The sequence below is a fragment of the Pseudonaja textilis genome, chromosome 4, assembly GCF_049901715.1.
Source record: "Pseudonaja textilis isolate UNSWEBS1 chromosome 4, rPseTex1.2, whole genome shotgun sequence".
Taxonomy (NCBI): Eukaryota; Metazoa; Chordata; class Lepidosauria; order Squamata; family Elapidae; genus Pseudonaja; species Pseudonaja textilis.
The window spans coordinates 15,379,835-15,399,009 of NC_141993.1; the positions used below are offsets into that span (position 1 = coordinate 15,379,835).

The window sequence follows — 19,175 nt, forward strand, 5'->3', positions numbered from 1 at the left end:
GTCTTCTACAACAGAAACAGACTTGCTTTGTCCTTGACATGTTTGAGTCTTCCATAATACTAGCAACTAAGTATGGAAGGCAATTTGAAGCTGCTCCAGTGATTGGGCAGTCATTTTTTTACAGGGTCTAAAATGAAAAAAATACACAGCCACAAAGAAGTGCACTATTTATTTCTAATAAAGACAGTTGACAGTATCTAGGCCTCTGCCTGAAGGTACTCCTTGACTTACAACTTTGAAAGTGACCTTTCAAAGTTACATTGGCACTGAAAAAAGTGACTTTTGACCATTTTTCACACTTGCAAATCCCTCTGGTCACATGATCAAAATTCAAACACTTGGCAACTGATTCAAATTGATGACAGTTATAGTGTTCCAGAGTCATGTGATCTTTTTTGCAACCTGACAAGCAAAATCAATGGGGAAGCCAGATTCACTTAACAACTGTGTTACTAACTTAACGACTGCTGTGATTCACTTAACAACTATGGCAAAAATATCATAAAATAAGGCAAAACTCCCTTAACAACTATCTCACTTAGCAACAGAAATCTGAGGCTCAGTTGTGGTTGTAAATCAATTTGTGCAATGGTAGCTACATTCAAGCTTCAGAAAAATGTAGTCAAGTTGATTATAGACATTTTTGTGGTTGCTCGCCCAACAAAAATTATAGATAGTTGTTGTTGCTTGCACCCATGATTGATTGGGAAGCTATTATTGTATTGCTGAGGAATCTGATGTGACAGCAACAAGGTATTTGGCAAAGCCCTGGAGCCTGACATATGTTTAGTGACTGCCTACCCTGTAGCGGAAAGAAGAAGAAAGAATAAACACTTGAGCCTGCAGTATGAGATTCGTCAGATCTGATTGATTCTTACACTGGTCATAATCAGAAGCAGCCAGTGGTCACATCATGGCAGTGTCACGTGATGTATCGAGACTTTTCTTCCCTTCGCTAAACTGGGCCTGGGCATAGCCAGTGCGTGACGCATCCAGCCTGGGAGATTGACAGCCCTGGTCTACATGTGTTAGGTTGACAGAGGTTTTGGGGGCATCAATTTGCTGAAGATGAGGATCTTGGCCAACTAGCTGTTTACCTACCTTTTGGTTAATTTTTCTAGTCGTACTTGTGCCTGTCAAGGTCTCGATCCAGAGACATGTGGGGCATCCTTTTCATTTGGCTGTTCTTGGAGCATGTATTACAATGGCTGTAAGTTTGCCAGAAGCAAAATCCCCAGAAAATTTAGACTTCTCACAGATGATCACGCCCAAGTAAGTACTCTTCCTTCCTTCTTCCATAATGCAATTTTTAATGCTACGGTTTAAGTGCATGGGTATTATAAATGTTTAAAGCTGTTCAGAATTAGCGGAATCATATTAGATTACATCCTTTCTATATATGGCTTAGATGAGCAAGCTAAGCATTACTATGAGCAAGTTCTATTCATATACAGTAAATCACTTGTACTGACTTGTATTACACAGAAATGAGCACATAAAATCTCACTTCCTGTCACCTCCAGAATGCCATGCTTTCATTCCTCTGATAACTCTTAGCCATCCACCATAATTTACCACTTTATATGCATTGAATTGAATACTTTATTTGGCCAAGTGTGACACACAAGGAATTTGTCTCCAGTGCAGAAGCTCTCAATGTAGATGCAAAGCAACAAATTAATGATAATCATAATAATCAAAACACCAATAAGAGGGAAAAGTATGAAGGATAATAAGTATAAATAATAATAATAATGCTACAGCCATACTTTTTGAGTAAATACATACTGACATTAGGCAGCAGTGTGAGAATTAGTTGTTCAACAGTGATGGCCCAAGGGAAAAAACTGTCCCTGGGTCTAGTTGTTTTGGCTTGCAATGCCAGAGGAGAGAAGTTGAAATAGTTTATTTCCAGGATGTGAGGGGTCTGCAGATACCTTCTCAGCCCTCCTCCTGACCCACACAATATAAAGGGCTGTTGTGGAAGGCAGGCTGGTTGCAATTGTTCTTTCTGCAATCTTAACTATCCACTGGAATCTGTACCTGCCTGTTTAGTTGTTGCACCAAACCAGACAGTTATAGAAGAATATATGACAGACTTAATAATTCCTCTTTAAAACTGTATCAACATCTCCCGAACTTCCTTGAGTTGATGCAGGAAGAATATTCCTTGGTGTGCCTTTTAATGGTGGTTCTAATGTTAAGGGTCCATTTCAAGTCCTAGGACAGGGGTGTCAAACTCGGGGCCTGGGGGCTTCCTCTGGCCTGCCGAGTGCGTGGATCTGGCCCATGGGGCTGCCCTGGAAATAGTGAAGGACCAGCCTGTGGTGCTTCTGCCAGCAAAAATGGAGCTCACAAGGTTTGCACGTTTCCATCTCTCTCCTCCTCCCCCCAGTTCCATTTCTGCTGGCAGAGTGTTGCAGGAGGCCATCACAGGAGCCTGTTTTCGCTGGCAGAGCACTCGGGCCACCACAGGCACCCCCAACATGAATGATGACATGCTGGCCACACACACCCTGCCCACATACACCCCTGCCCCTCCCCCCAGGTCAAACACAACCCTGATGTGGCCCTCAATGAAATCGAGTTTGACACCCATGTCCTAGGAGATTATAGAACTCCAAAATTTGAAGGACGCCACTGTTGATAAGGTGCTCTTGAATATGGCAAGAGGTGAAGAGAAGGGCTCCTCCTAAAATCCATTCTCATCTCTACAGCCTTAAGCATATTCAGTTCCAGATTGTTTCAGCTGCACCACAGGGCCAGGTTTTCAACTTTCCGTCTACAGTATATGCAGACTGCAGACTCATGACCAACTCAGTTGAGGCCAGTGATGGTTGTATCATCTGCAAACTTCAGAACTTTAACAGAGGGTTCCCTTGCCATGCAATCATTGTATAGACAGAAAAGACCAACAGAAAGAGCTCTCAGCCTGTGTTCATTGTCCAGATATGACATATAATTTCCCTAGCCTCACCTGTTTGCTTCCTATCTGTGAAAAAAACTGACCAGTATGGGCAGATACTGTAAGCTGGATCAATTTTAAAGTATGTTTTTATTTTCCTATTAAGGAAGACTGAATGCGCACATTCACAGTGACTAATGTATACCTGCAATCCATTTTATAAAGTGTTCCCTGATTTTAAAAATATGGAACATTTCACAAGTGTCCATTCTCATGTACACAGGTTTGCTAACTTCTAGCATACTACACACTCCTGAAGCAGACACTTGATTGTACAATGATTTTGGATGCTCAAAAGGTTCATAGAGCAAACAAATGAAAGTGCTTCTTGTCATTGTTTTTACTAGAACCTTCTATTTTAGCTAAATATCAAATATTGATCATTTTACAGATGACATAAAGCTAGGAGGTATAGAATGCAAATGCAGAAGAAGATAGATTGAAAGTAAAGACAGATATGGATCATTTGAACCACTGGACGGAGTGAGATGAGGTTAAATGTAAAGAAGTATAAAATTATGCTCTTTAGGTAAGAATAGCTTGTAGTATAGAGATAAAACTAGAAAAATCTATTGTCTAGAAAGTACTCCCGAAGAATTTTTGGACAGGTAACACACTTATTTGTGCTATTGTGATTTACTTGTTCTAATCTGCTCAATAGTGCTCAAGAATGAGACACAAGAAGTGGTTGCCCCATTGCCTTTTCCCTCTTCAAAGAAGAATTTAAAGCTGCTCTTTCATTTCTGTTCTGGTTAATTATGACTTGCTGTGCTTTTCTAGCACAACAAGTAAGTTAACTTTGTCCGTGACTTGCTTGTAGCATGCCAGGTTCAAAGCATCTCGTAGGATTATGGTGAGATATTTTATGGAATGAATGAATCAAATCAGTCTATAAACTGCAGATTATGGGTGGTATGATTCAACAACCCACATTTACGGTTATTCACAGCACAGGATCTGGATGAGACAAACTGAGCGCTCAGGTTTTTGTTCGTTTGTTTTTTATAGTGAAAGTGTAACCATCTAATGCAGGGGTCCCTAACCTTGGCAACTTTAAGACCTGTGGACTTCCAACTCCCAGAATTCCTCAGCCAGCTTTGCTGAGGAAACCCCTGATCTAATGAAATGAATTCAAGGGTTACAACCAACACTGATAGTAAATTATATCAGCTTGAGAAATAGGACTCCTTTGAACATTGTGGATAGGTTAAGGAGTAAATCCATCTGTGTTATTGTTCTGCCATTTTTTTAAAAATTACCTCATGATTTAAAAAAAAATATGGTAGCCTTTGGTGTCTGAATGAGTGAGTTTTGGAGGAATGCTATTTATTACAGTATTAATGGACATTGCTCTGTTTTTAAACAATGGAATATTTATAATGTAAAAGTCTTTTTGAGTCATTCACTTCCAGAGTTGAATTTATGGGTGCATTTCAAGAGTTCTTTTGGGAGTAGTAGAGGAATAGTTTATCCTTCTTTTAATGTGTGTTTTGAATTTCCCAATCAATCTTACAGCCCTGGTAAGGTTTCCCAATATTCTCTCATCTAAATACTAGCCAGGTCCATTTCTACTTAGGCTAATGAGATTAGCCATGTTAGCTACCTAGGCATCTTTGTGTATTGTCTGAATCTCATACTTTCTAAGGCTACTGTATTGATCTGCTAAACTGATATATTGGCTTTAACAAGTACAAAATTGGCCACCTACATGTTGGTCTGCTGTTAACCAGAATCCTAACTTAGTAATACATTTAAAGCATTTATTGTAAGAATTTCCCAGCCGGGAGTTGAAGTCCACAAGTCTTAAAGTTGCCATGGTTGGACACCCCTGAATTATTGTTTTTTTTGTGTCTCTTTCCTTTTTGATTCTTTCTTGAAAAACCTTGATGTATGTTCTACTGAGTCCCCGTTGTTGTTGTTTTTTACTCAAAGGGTATCTTTGAAGAAACTCTTGTTTATCTTCAATCTTATGTCTCTTCTCTGAGGATAGTAAAATAATCATCTTAGGACAGAGTAGTTATAATTATTTCTAACACAATATGAAAATGAATCAAAGAGAGTAAGTTTAATAGCTGTATTGTCAGTTATGCAGTAAATTTTAAAATTTGATCTTCATCTGTGTCCATTCAGTGACCATTCAAAGTTATGATGGTGCTGAATGAATGATGGTTGTGACTGATCCTCAGAGCATTTCTGACCTGGTGCTGCACCTCATTATCACACACACATTGCTGAGGTAAACCTCCCCCCACCTGCACAGCCTCCAGCAGTCGTTCTGTGCTGCCACTTGCATATCCTCCCTGACCTTTAACCCTTCTGCACCCTATCCAAGCCTAACAGCCACCCTTGCACGCCCTTAATTCGCAGCACAGCCCTGAACACCTTCCCTGACCCTTGCTACACTCCCATGCACCGTCCCTCACCTGTTCCTCTCACACAACACCCAAGCCATCACGCACTCACCTTAACCTTCACCCTGCCTGGGATTGTGCAGGCTTGCAGGAGGTGAGTTAGAATGTCTCTGCGCCTGCGCCAAGTGTGCGTTTGGCACGTGTGCGCACGCAAAGCGCGTCCACCAAGCCCCATCCACCGAACTGGTGGTAAAAATATTTGAATCCCACCACTGATCTACACACATTTCCCAAGCTTTACTGTATCTCTCACACACACCCTCACATTCTCCATGAATTGGGTTACACTCCTGCATAAGCTGCCTAATGCTGGCCTAACCCTTGTGCATCATCCCTGGCCTTCATGTTCTTGCCCGGAGCCACACTGTGACTCTCAGGTATCCCCTTGAACTTCTTCCCCCACCTGTCCTTCACGCTTGCACAGCCTCCTCCTTGCACCTCTAGCACAACCCCCCTCACAACCTCATGCATTCTCCCCAACCCACTCTGCACCTTTCTACACCACATGTCACACACATGCCTTCGCACCCTTACACATTCTCCTGATCCATGCCACAGCCTCAAGCACATTCCCAGATCCATGCTATGCCTCCTTGCACACTTCCTGATCTGCATGCCTTTCACACACCCTCTCCTACCATCACACCATCTCCCCAAACTGTTACCAGGCCTGCCCTGCACCCGCCTTCCCCCATCCATGCTCTCTTCCCCCACCCAGCAGAAGTCACTCGAATGCCTGCTGGCCTGGGATTTGCGACTTCCTGCCAACTTCTTCACCAATTGTGCTTGCACGATCCCAGTAGGAAGGTGTCTCACTGAACACCTATGGGATTCAGTTTTCAATGGTAATTGGGACTTCAGGGATAACTGTTGCTAAGAGTTGTGGTCATGCTTTATGACCACATCACTCAGCAATGGAAAATCCAGTCCCAATTGTTGTCATAAGCCAAGGACTACCTGTATTCGGTATATTGAAGGAAGAAAACGCTCTATTTCATTGCCAGTCTGATAAGCTTTCTAACATTGTTAATAGCTGTTGGGCTAAGAATGGTGTCCTTGCAAAGGGGAAAGAAATATTTCCCCCCTTGTCTGACCAACTTTTAAATACGTGGATAGTTTTACTATTACAGTAGGAAACTGAAATATAAGCTGCAATTAACATTGCTTTATTCATAAACAATACAGTTATGGGGTAATTGCTTTCTCTATTTCCAGGAAGAAAATCTGGAAAACAATTTGCAGACTTTAGCTACTGATGTGGCTCCATTATATCAAAAACTTGCCCCTGATGCTTTCTACAACCAGGTAGGATGATGAATATTTCATGATGTCTCATCACATCCTTTTCATGTGATAGAGCAGTGACATGTCCTCAAGAGGCATTTACTTACTAGCAGAGTCCACAGATCGCAGTATTGTTTCTTGGATTTTGAGCTAGCACAATGTGTGAATTCTCCTTTTATGGTTGATAAACAATGATTTACAGCTTTGTGCAGGAATGGAGAGGTTATGGTCCCAAATCTTTATGTTGCTTTTTGCTGCTTTTATAAGCCCTCTCATATTTCTATCTTTCCATGTTTGTTGAAAACCAACAGCACCCATTGAGGTGGAAAACAGATAATCCCAAAACGAAATATCCGAAGTAATCATAGTTAAAGCACAAAAAGCAGCCCCAAACCTCCCTTGCAAGGCCAGCCTTGCCCACATGCTTGTAATGCCCCTGCTTTTGTGACCCTCTGCAAATGATGTATCATCTTCAGCTTCAAACTTAGTGTAGTATTACGTATAAATTCATCGGTTTTGATATATGCAACAAAACACAGTCAAATTGGATTATAGCTAGTCCTCACTTACCAACCATTTGTTCGGAATTCTAATGGTGTTGCAAAAGATACCCCGTCTATGAAGTTTCAGCCATTCCAGCACCTTGCAGTCATGTGATCATGATCTGGCCACCTCACAAGCAGCTCATGCTTACAGTGGTTGCAATAGCCTGCAGTTACAGTATGTGATCATCCTTTTTCTGCCTTCACTGTTGGCTTCCCACAAGCAGAGTCAATGGGGGAGCCAGCAAGAAGATCACTCACACCAGCCCCTACTTGGCAGCAGTCACACCTAGCCACACCCATGCAGCACTGCATCTTACCTGTCTGCTGCTTGCAAGCCACCTGAGACTTACTTAAGCATCCACAATCCTTGTTCAGTGACCGCAATGGGGAGTGCAAGGACTCTGGTCCGAATTATATCATAAAGTGAGGATTATCTGCATGGTTTCATGTATGTAAACCCACTTGTTTCCTGGTGGAAGCAGGTATTAGATATGAGAAAGAGAACAGGTTGAGGATCCTTTCTGATTTTTTAAAACTAGATTAAATATGATCGTAATCACATTTCACACTTTTTAAGCTGGAGGGCAGCAGATGCTCCCTGGATTTGGCTATTGTACTGTCCCTGCTATATGTAGCAATTAAAAATGCATAAATAAAATAACAACCATCAGGAAAAAAACATGTTTTCTAAGCAACGATTCATGGTACAATTGTAAGTCTGTGTTATCTCCAATTTTTGATTGTAAATAAAATGTTACCCTAAAGTTGACAACAAACTAAACTCTATTCTTGAAATAAGACCTGATCGCCTTGTTTTCTAAGGTGGAGAATGAGCATCTGGGGCCTGACTGTCGTCTTGGGAGCAAGAAAGGCCGGCCTTTCTCTGGTGTGACAGCTTGCATTGATTTCTGTGCCCATGCACACAAGGATACTCACAACATGCACAACGGAAGTACTGTGGTAAGTAAAATTTGGGGCGCTGTTTCCTCTTCCCAATGTAGCTGTGTCATAGTTGCATACCCCTTTTTACTCGATTTCCTTTCTTTTTCAGTTTGGGTCTCCAAACGACATCTTTTAAGACTTGTGGAATTTCTTAGCCAATATGGTTTGGTGACCCATGCCACAAATGATATAAAGTGCAATGAACGTAGGATAAATTACAACTTTCTTGGTTACTGAGGTTAAACATTGCTTGAGTTTTAATTTTTGTGGTCTCGTACAAAATTCACTTCTAAATCTTTAGTTGCAATGCCATAAATTGTGGAAAATAATTCATCAGGGCAGAGATTGAGTCCCCTGAGCTTCAAGCCCAAAAAGTGCATGGCAGAAATATCAGTTAAACAAGGGGAATGGGTGAGCAGCACCTGGATCAGAATTCACTGGGAGTAAAAATGGAATTTCACTTTCATGTTGACAGAAAGCAATCAACTATTTTATGGCTTCTTCCTAGCAGGCAATAAATCTTCTTACCTAACATTGTATGAGTTCTTAGGTCCTTAGGTTGGATAGAGCTTAGTCAAGCTGTGCTAAGTCAAGTATCCAGGAAATTCCTCAAGGTCTTAGCAGTGAGCCTTGATATTCAGCTCCCAGCCCTGAGTTGCCTACCTTCTCCAACTGGATAGTTAACATTTGCTGATCAATCTATTTCATAGGGGTCTCTCCTGACATTATGGTGAAAACCTGAAATGCAGGCCACAGTCATAGAAGCCGGAGTCAAACAGCCTTTCTTGAGGACTGTGGTAGGAACCTCTAGTCCTCTTTTATAAATGAGTGCATTAAAAAGAAATCTCTTCAAATGTTTGAATCTCTTGTCCTTCCCTGAGCTTTTGTGCAGCCTGGACTGAGCTGCTCTTCGTGAGATAAGCTACTTAGCAGTGCTGATCCGGTTGTCCTTGCAGGCTTGTGATTTGAAGAATGGAAGAATGTTGGGGAGGAAGAAATGACACATCCAGCCTTTTGTCTACCATTATAGTAAATGACAGTTTTTGGCGTGAGTTCAAGTCCCAGATGTCTTGCCTACTTGCCCACCCCTCCCCTAAGCCCCCTTTGCATTTTCCCTTTAGAATCACTTCCTCTTTAAGGATTATGCTACTCTAGGTAGCACCAATGCCTTCGTAATTGCTATTGTTGGGGAAGAACTCGGGGCTTGTCAGCCCAGGAGGACCTTGTGATGCACCAAATTCTTGTATGTATATTCCATACAGGGACTCCAGGTTTGGCCAATTTGGTTTCCATTGGGCCACCAAACCAGCTTGATGCATTATTCTTTAGTTTTAAGAAGGGAAACTGTAATCCTTTGCCTTTTCAGAATTGCCATCACAATTACTTGCTTTTGAGTTCGGCGGCATAAGGGAGCCCCAGTCAAGGCAAGGCATGTTGGACAAGTTAACTCTCACCATTTTTCTCACAAATGTGTGTCTTAGTCACACCATTCAGCAGGAAATCTTACATTAAATGGCCGTCGTTATCTCAGCTTCTGTAGGTGAGGAATTTTTCTTTTACAGTATAGGTTGGTTCAAGACAATGCAAAGTTCCCCAGCTCTTCAAATGTATATTAGATAGTGTCTCAGGATTGACACCCAGCACAGGATTTGGGGAATTGTAGTCCAGCATCTGAAGAGTGCCGGGTAAAGATGATTGGTGATCCTGTTGAGGCATATTCCTTCTTATGATCAAGCCAATCCCCCTTGTTTTCTAAAACAACAGAACTCTGTTTCTTATTTCTTCAGTTTAGGTTGAAGAAATGTTCTGCTAAAATTAGCAAATATATTTTTCATGAGATCTATATTGGATTGTATTCTTAATGTCATGCTACATAAACTATAACCTATTGTTCATGTATAAGAAACAAATTATATATAAATAGTTCTCAACTTACAACCACAATTGAGCCCAAAATTTCTGTTACTAAGCAAAACAATTTTTGTTTTGCCCCATTTTACAACTTTTCTTGCCACGCTTGTTAAGTGATTCACTGCAATTGTTAAGTTAGTAACATGGTTGTTAAGTGAACTTGGCTTCCCCATTGACTTTGCTTCTCAGAAGATTGCAAAAGGTGCAATCTTACGTGACCCCGGGAGACTGCAATCATCCATAAATCCACGCCAGTTGCCAAGAGTCTGAATTTTGATCACTTGACCAATGGGGGGATGCTGCAGCAGTTGTAAGTTTGAAAAATGGTCGCGCGTCACTTTCTTCAATGCTGCTGCAACTTTGGTCACTAAACGAATGACTGTAAGACGAGGACCTTCTCTGTGTTAGTTTAGTTGTGTTTTATGTGTTGGAAATATAAAACCATGGTAAGAAAGGTGAAATAGATTATCTTTGCAACCTTTTATCCTAAACATTCACTTATAGTTTTCATTGAAGTTGATTAAGTGTGCCTGTGTATTTCTATGTAAATATGAGTATTAATAGTTCCTTTTTTCCCCCTTTCTGGCTAGGTTTGTACTTTAACAAAAGAAGACAACCGTACAGTAGGTGTGATACCAAATGATGAGCAGCTTCATGTGTTGCCTCTTTACAAAATATCACAAACAGATGAATTTGGCACAGAAGAGGGGCTGGAAGCCAAGATTAAAACGGGGGCCATCCAGGTGCTAACTGCTTTCCCCCGAGAAGTGAGGATGTTAGCTGAGCCACGTAGGGCAACCAAGAAAAAACCGGACGCAAAAAAGCAAAGTTTAGCTGAAAAAAAGCATTCTGCGCCTGTAAGGGGAAAAAATGGACTGCCAGAAAATACTAAGAGAGCACCACAAAGTTCAGGTAGGTACAACAGGCTTCAAATAATACCTGATAGTGATAGATATGGGCATGTTATAGAAGTTCACATTTGTGTGTCTAAAATGCAAAGTATCAAGATGGAACAAAGTAAAATATAAAAAGCAAAAGCAAAAACAGTACTATATACACAGGTAGTCCTGGATGTATGACCACAATTGACCCCAAAGTTTCTGTTCCTTAACAAGGTAGTTGTTAAGTCAGTTTTGCCCCATTTTATGATCTTTTTTGCCACATTTGTGAAGCAGTTGTTAAGTGAATCATGTCATTAAAGAGTGTAAAAGTGCTATTATAATTTGGAACAGTAACCAACTGAACTGTTATAAGTCAAGTATTACCTGTACCTAGTTGAGCATTATCTGTATTTTACCTAGTATAAAAGTATGTTTGGTTTAAATATGTGATGCCAAAGCCCTACAGCTGATAACCCCTGTACAGTGTGCAAGCTCTTGTTTTTGAAGTTTTGAGCACCTTTACTTTCACAAAAAGAATTTGTAACTTAAAAATATATTTGAAAATGTCATGGCGAATGTGTCGCAAAACTGCAACATGAGGAGGAATTGAGCATTGAGGAGGAATTAAAATGGATGCGTGAAACATGTATGTATTTATCAAACATCTGTGGGGGGAAAAACAGAACTTTATATTTGAAACCAGTTATTTTTTTCTCTCTTTAGGGGGCAAAATGAATATAGTCCAACCTGAGACAAAAATGGAGACAGCTGAATACTTTTCTAGCATAAAACCTAATTTAGGCATTGCTACCGATTGCTCTCTGTTGAAGCAACATGCTCCATCCTCTCCTTTAAAACTGGATAGTTTATCCTCTAGCTCTCAATTAAGTGGTGGTCTAATGCCAGTAACTAATAGCCAAGAAGATGTTTCTACTCCCTACGGGTATTTACAATGCAGTAGTAATAAACCTCATGTGACATCCAAAGGTGGTAATAACGTTGACATGTCCTCTCATGATTATACTGGAATTGTGATGGATGAGAAGAGAAATGGTGTGCCCCTGCTTCTTCAAGACCTGACTACGTCCAGGCCCACAGTCAACAGAGAGAATCTGCCCTTGACCACTGAACACAAACTAGCTAACAAGCAAAATTGTGAAGTTAACTTAAAGTCCTCTTCTGCCTCCCAGGTAGCTAGCTCTTGTGAGTCAGTGTTGCAACTGGACAACATTGAAGAAGATATCTCTAGTAATGGTTCTTCCCAAGAGCACCCAATGCAAAAGAGTGGATTACGGCAAAGCCCAGGTTGTGTAGAAAACGGCTCCAATGGCCAGCTCTTAAAACACGCAGATTCTGAAGAAAAAGCAGAAGAAATGTGGTCTGATAGCGAGCATAACTTTTTGGATAATGACATTGGTGGGGTAGCTGTAGCGCCATCCCACGGTTCCATCTTGATTGAATGTGCACGGCGCGAACTGCATGCCACCACACCTCTTAAAAAGCCCAACAGGAATCATCCCACGCGGATCTCTTTAGTCTTTTACCAACACAAAAACTTAAATGAGCCAAAACATGGGATAGCCCTGTGGGAGGCCAAAATGGCAGAGAGAGCAAAAGAGAAAGAAGCTAGAAAATCAGGAACTGAAACCACCGGTCTGCCAGCTACTGACAGGAATGCAAATCAGACCAATGCAACCCAAGAGATTTTCTACAAAGAAAATGAATTCAACCAAATTCCATCTCGCAGAGCATTAACAGTAACTCATGATAATATTCTAACAGTGTCTACTTATGCCCTCACGCGAGTTGCAGGGCCCTACAACCATTGGGCATAAGCTCTTATAGCAACAACACAACTATTGCCTTGGAGCAGTGTTACACAATCCTAAAAGGTGCTGTTAAAGAACAAAGTCTCATATGGTTTACTCTTTGTTCATCTCAACCATTTTGAAGGCTGAGGTAAAAATTATTTTGTTTTTAAACTGTGACTTTATATATTTTAACATCTGGTGATTCTCAAGTGTGTATATAAATGTGCATTCACATGCATGCACACGTGTGCACACAACATTTAAGAAAAATTGGCTAGGTTATTAACTGATTGAATTACTTGGTTTATTACCTTTTTTGGAATTTATACTTTGGTGCTTTGAATCGTCTATTTATTATAAATGGGCTTTTCATAAAGATTTTAACTGATTTCATCTTTTATTATGTAAAATCAAGTTAGACAGTATTAGCTATACACAGATCTTGGTGCTTAATCATATTGAACAGTTAAAAATAAGCTGATTTTATTTCTTCATGGTGCCATTGCTCTTACAGCTTCCAATCACTTGCTGTGAATCCCAGCTTACGGAGAAAGAACCAATGATGATTTATTTGTATATAGATTTTTCTCATGTATGTATAGTTTGTGTGTGCATGTGTGTATGATCCACATGCATTCACATGCAAATAAATATCACTAGTAATGATTGGAGGTTATTAATGTAAATACATATAAATATATATATTTAAAAGCACTTTCTATTTTTAAAGTTAACTTGAAATAGTATAAGGATCACATTTGTCTAAGGTTTGTGCATTCTCTACCAAGGAATTTATTTTTTCGTACTATATAAAGTTCCATATTGCTACATCAATTCATAGATATTGAAAATACTTGGGTTTTAGGTTCTTCCTTTTTCTTTTTTCCATTGCTTTTGTTACTAAATAAAAAAAGGTGATAAAGTCCAGAAATTCACTATTTGCAAATATAAATTAAGTCACTTATCTATACTTGTATTTCTAGGGTCTTTTTTAAAGAAGAATTTATAATTTGAGCAATAAGGGCAAATGTTATCTCATGGGGGGCATTCCAAGTTTTATGGGACAATACAATCGAGCATCATCCGTGGTGTAGTTCCATGCATCTTGAAGTCACCCTATTAGGATTATTCTTTTTCTGGGGCCTCAATGCGTAAATTGCAATGCCTTGTTAACAGGTTGGATTTTAAGGGATCTGCCCTATCAGCAGTGTAGGAATACATCTGAATTTATTATGCATCCAAAATGTTCTTCAGTGGTGAAATGGCCATCAGCCTGATCTAGGCAGGTTTACTTGAAGCCCAATCCCATTGTATTCAGTGGGCTTTCTGCCAGTGAACATCTGATTAGTATATGCAGTTTTTTTTTTCCTCTCCTTCACCTCTGAAAGACACACTGAGATATCCAAGTGATTCATTCTACAATGTGCATAGTTCCACATCTCACTTGGTATCTCCAGCCAGGAAATAAGGTCTGTAATGGGGCAGCGATCTATGTTGGAGACCCATCCAGAGTACAGTATCCGGCCTCTTGTTGTAACAATATGCCATTTCCATTTTGCATCATACTCTTTTCTGAATGGTAACTAACCCAGGCAGCATTACAGGGTCAGAGTTTGCAAGTGTTTCCAACCTGGGAACCCTGTTCATTGTTCCAGCTTACACTTTCATGTGCCCAGAGTTTGTTAGTTGAAAGTGCAATGGCTGGATTGATCAACTCAAGTTTTTGTTTCAGTCAACAACCAGGGAAAGCAACTGCAAAGATATAATCAATCTAAATAAGGATTTGGCTGAAGAGATTGAATTGTGCAAGGCAAAGTTCCATTTTGTAGGTGGAACTTAACTAGATTGAAGTTCCCAGTTCAATACTAAAGGCAGAATGATGTCTTCCAGCAGACCTGAAAGCTGCCAACTAGCTTAACCAATATAACGTCGGCTCTATGTAGGTTACCTACGGCTGGGGTTTCCTAACATCTTGCTGCCACTTCTCGTTTCTTAGCATCTGTTATTTGGAGCGGCCACATCTTTTGTTTAACAGAAGTAGCATTAAATGAGCCAATACTCGCAGAGCTTTAATATTAAATACTGAAAAACTCAAATGTACACGGCAGCATCTGTGTGATAAAAACTGCTTTTGTCAGTTCTGATGAGAAGCAGGACTATTAAAATATAGCTCAGGACTTTGGGCAGCTAGAATCAGGAGAATTTGGTATATTTGGAATAAAGAAAAGGGAAGAAGAAATTTAAGTAACAAAGATCATAATTTAGACAACTGGATGCCAGGGATTTTATCAGTCTTAATTATTTCCATGGTCTAAATCAGGGGTCTCCAACCTTGGCAACTTTAAGATTTATGGAGGTCAACTCCCAGAGTTCCTCAGCCAGCAAAGCTGGTCTAAATTACTAAATTATTGAAGCTAAACCAATGAGTTTGACCAGTCCCAATTTGAGTAGAGCTGTGCGTGTACAGGAACATTTGATTCCAAATAATAAATTAATTAAATCACCTTGCATCCATTTGTCCCAATGACATCATCTTAATTTTAAAAATTATGGGACTATCTCAGGCTTTTCTTTTTTTATGGTGTAATTTGAACTAGCCAGTTGCTATTATATTGTGAGCTTTTGGGAGTAAACATACCCTGTAGTTTATATACAAAAATGAAGCTATTTACTAATAATCCAATTTAATCAGGGCAGTCATGAGGCTAACTCTTGATTTTACATCTCTCTCTTTTCTTCTTCGTCTCCATGATGTGCCACCAGGATAACCAGAAATAAAAGATTCGTGATAACATACTTGATAATATCTTATAGTGGTGCTGTAACAAATAAATTTCTAGATCTGCTTTTTTAACAAAATCTAGACATGGTGCTTTTACTATTAAATGTCTACCCTTCTGTATTTAGTCTGAAAATATAATTCAGAAACGAAGAAATAGTTGATTTATATAGCTTGTCCCAGCTTTCTCCAAATAATTTGTTGAATGGTGGTTTATTGGAGTGGAAGTAAAAACATATTAAAGGCACTAGGCTTGGGGAAAACTGGTTTATTCTTTGTCACCTATGATTCTGAAGTTCAGAATGTGGAATTTATTTCAGTTATTCACATAGTCCATTTGCGTGATAGTAGACCTTCACACTGGTCTAAGCTTCAAGGCAACCATCATCCACAGCACTCCCATGGTAGACCTCCTGCATTTCATCCATCCAAATGGGCAATTACCCATATTTTCATCTAGTAGTACAAGTACATTTTAGGCACAGTGAAGACAAAAACAGCCCGTTTGAATGCTGCTTGATGTCTTTCCCTTCTCCGTCTCTAATAGGTGATTGAGGCCATTATTGGTGATGCTGATCATGTTAAATGATATGTATGTATGTCAGACAAGGCTGGTTGCTAGATATCTTTTTGTTTGCCCGTCACATTTCCACTTTTGACAGCTGAATACACACAAACACAGAGACAAAGTTCAGCTTGCAGAAGCTGTAGATATTAGAGAAATTTTCCTAAGTTACTGAGTATTAAAATTTAGAGATATTTTACTAAAACCAGGAGTGTGCAATCCAGCCAATTTCATTGATTGTGGTGAGGGCTGAGAAAGGTTGATGATCTATAATTTTACAAAGAGGTACCCTACAAATATTGTCAAACATGGCTTTAAAACTTAACTTTAGATCAGATCTTCATATTTAGTCACAATACCATTAGCAATCTTTATGCAACAGCTTACTGAGCAACCTGGGTCATAACATTTGAGAATAGTATGTAAAGAGAAAAACCCAATCTTTCTATTTTTAAAACAAACTTTGTAAAAACAAAAAACAAACCCATATGCTGCATTTTTCTTAGTTAAAAGATTATGATTAGTTCAGATAGAGAATATGTAACAATTGTAAATAATAAAAGTAAATCTATCATTTTCTACCAGCAGTTTTCTGCTTCTTGGATATACATTAATTGGTATGGTAATTTTGTGTGCCTTAGATTTACATTTTAAGAACTGTATATTTTTTGTGAACCTAAAATTTATTAAACATAGCTGTCATTACAATAAGTAGGGTGAAATCATCCAGCAGCTCATCTGTACAGTTTTTTCCTAATTTAATCATTCTTTCTAGTAATTCTGAATTTGGGGGGGAGGGGGGGGGAGTCCTGGGATAATCCTTCACTGTATGTGGAAAACATCTACACTTCATCCTAGTTTGACAATCTGCTTATGCTTATAATAAGTCCCATTGAACATAATGGGTTGATTTCTGAATGAATGTATGTAGGATGGTATTGTTACCACTTGACATTTATAGGGCATACACTACTAATAAACTGTTTAGGCTTAAATTCCTTTTGATTCCTTTTATATAGATACCACAGCAGAAAATTCAGATGGTGGCAATAGTAGAAAAAAAAAGTTGACTCAAATTATGAAGATTTGGCATTTTCCCTAATAGAAGATCTCTTAATTACTGGAGTAGTTTAGTGTTTTCCCCTGTATACCTACAGAAAATTTACTGCTATATTTGCTAGCAGATACCAGCTCTTAAACAACAGTGCTCAATAGGGAAATCACATATGTCCACCTAATCAGACAGTAAGGAATATAATCTATTACTTGGAAGTCCACTGATGAGGTTCCATAGGGTATATTTGCATAGAATGCATTAAAATGGAAATGCATGATTGTTTTTAACAGCTAATAAATGTTTCATTAGATACATCAGATTACCCAAACATTGAAAACATACTGCTGAAATTAAGAAATATTGTTAAAGTTTTGTCTGGGTTCAGCCATATATTTTAATTATCATAAATTTGTAAAAACAATACAGCTTACAAAATGGTAGCTGCATCTAAAAGGTAATGTTTCTCATTGTACTATCTCACTTAATTGCTGTTTTACAAGCCAACATCCATCAAGCATGCATGCAGAGTGAGAATATACTGTAAATACAGCTGTAAGTTATTTATTGTAGCATTTCAAATATTTATCATAGACACTGATGTGCTTTGTGAATTAGCTTGTAGCAGCAAAGATTTATGATAACTTTACCTATGTCGTAAGAGCAATTCCTTGGGCAGTTACAGTAGCCTGAAGATCTGTATGGTTTAAGGTTCAATCTGGCTGTCTGGAGTTGCCAGGAAATAAAATGCATAGTTTTCAAGATTTTATTGAAACAACACTCTATTGATGAAATTGTCTGTAAAGAATATACTTGAGGCATCTAATGATTTTGGTCCTGTGTTGAATGCAGGAGTGTTACTTAAATTTGACAAAAAACATTGCAAACATTCATTGTGTGGCCCCTTTAAATGAGAAATATCAAAGCAGTTAATTGTCAGAACACACTAACATGTCATTAAAAATGCTCTATTAAAAAAACCCAGGAGTTACAGCAACATCTCTAAAGAAGGTATTTTCAAACTTTGCAGTGCCATGTACTCAGAATCTGCATTAAATAATACAAATTAACAAATGGGAACCCTTGAAAAATGTAGTGATTGTGACTAACAGAAAAATATCTCCCACATAAAAAACTCCCTTTGAAGAGAATGAAATTCTTGATACTAAGATGTTGCATATGTGCTCCAAGTTGCTTTAATGAAGAGGTAAGGAGAAATAGCTTGAGATCCTTGGGTAAGCATGATGACAATAGGAATGCTTTAAAGAAAGCATTTCCCTTTTTAAATTTCCTATATACTATATAGATGGTTAAAGCAATTTGAAAAGCTTCCCTAGTTAAGCCATTAACTGCAATCTTAAACTCACTAGCCACACTTCCGTGTAGAACTTGTTGACTTAATGTAATATTATACATAGAAGCATCAGTTACATGTACCAAGATCTACTAAATAGGAAACCACAGAAGGTAGGATTTTCTTTAGGAGCTTAAATATTCTTTGCAGTCAGATAGAACTTTGTGTTAGATGACTTGGTTGTTTCAAATATTGGGATGAACCTCACAGGCATAGCGTCTGTTGTATCCTTTACAGACTGGCACTAGGGTATTTTTAACCTTGGTTTGGTACATTCAGATGAATGTGACAGCTGATATTGTTAAGTCTCTCCATAGAAATAGTGTTTTGTTCTTATTGTTTTTTGAGCTATTTCCACCTGCCAGTTTTTGGCCCTTCAAATGTTAGAATTCAGTTTTCATCATTAAGACAAAGGAGGATAGAAAAGCTGCTTCTACCCCATTAATACATTGTTCAAGTTATATGTTCACCATTATATTATTAATTGCATTCAGATGTAATCATTTCCTTTGAGCCTTGTCAGTTATGCAATGTGTTTCTTATGGCCCTGATTAAATAGCACAGTGACATTAATTGAATTCACATTCACAACTGTAGTCACTAATCCACTGTCATGTGTACATTTACTCTCAGAATGGGACTTTGCACTTCACTATTTCCCTGAATTTATTTT

The 19,175-nt window shown here is 38.9% G+C and overlaps 1 protein-coding gene across 2 annotated transcripts in view; it reads left to right on the forward strand.

The window, feature by feature from the left end:
* Nucleotides 1-16,606, forward strand: part of TET1 (tet methylcytosine dioxygenase 1) — a 90,886-nt gene extending 74,280 nt beyond the window's left edge. For both annotated transcript variants that reach the window (XM_087932302.1, XM_087932303.1), the window contains 5 exons: nucleotides 1,122-1,272; nucleotides 6,592-6,681; nucleotides 8,028-8,165; nucleotides 10,649-10,970; nucleotides 11,663-16,606. In XM_087932302.1, the coding sequence (XP_087788428.1) occupies nucleotides 1,122-1,272; nucleotides 6,592-6,681; nucleotides 8,028-8,165; nucleotides 10,649-10,970; nucleotides 11,663-12,774 (1,813 nt within the window). In that variant the 3' untranslated portion in view covers nucleotides 12,775-16,606. The remainder of the gene's footprint in view (nucleotides 1-1,121; nucleotides 1,273-6,591; nucleotides 6,682-8,027; nucleotides 8,166-10,648; nucleotides 10,971-11,662) is intronic.
* The last annotated feature ends 2,569 nt before the right edge of the window (nucleotides 16,607-19,175 follow it).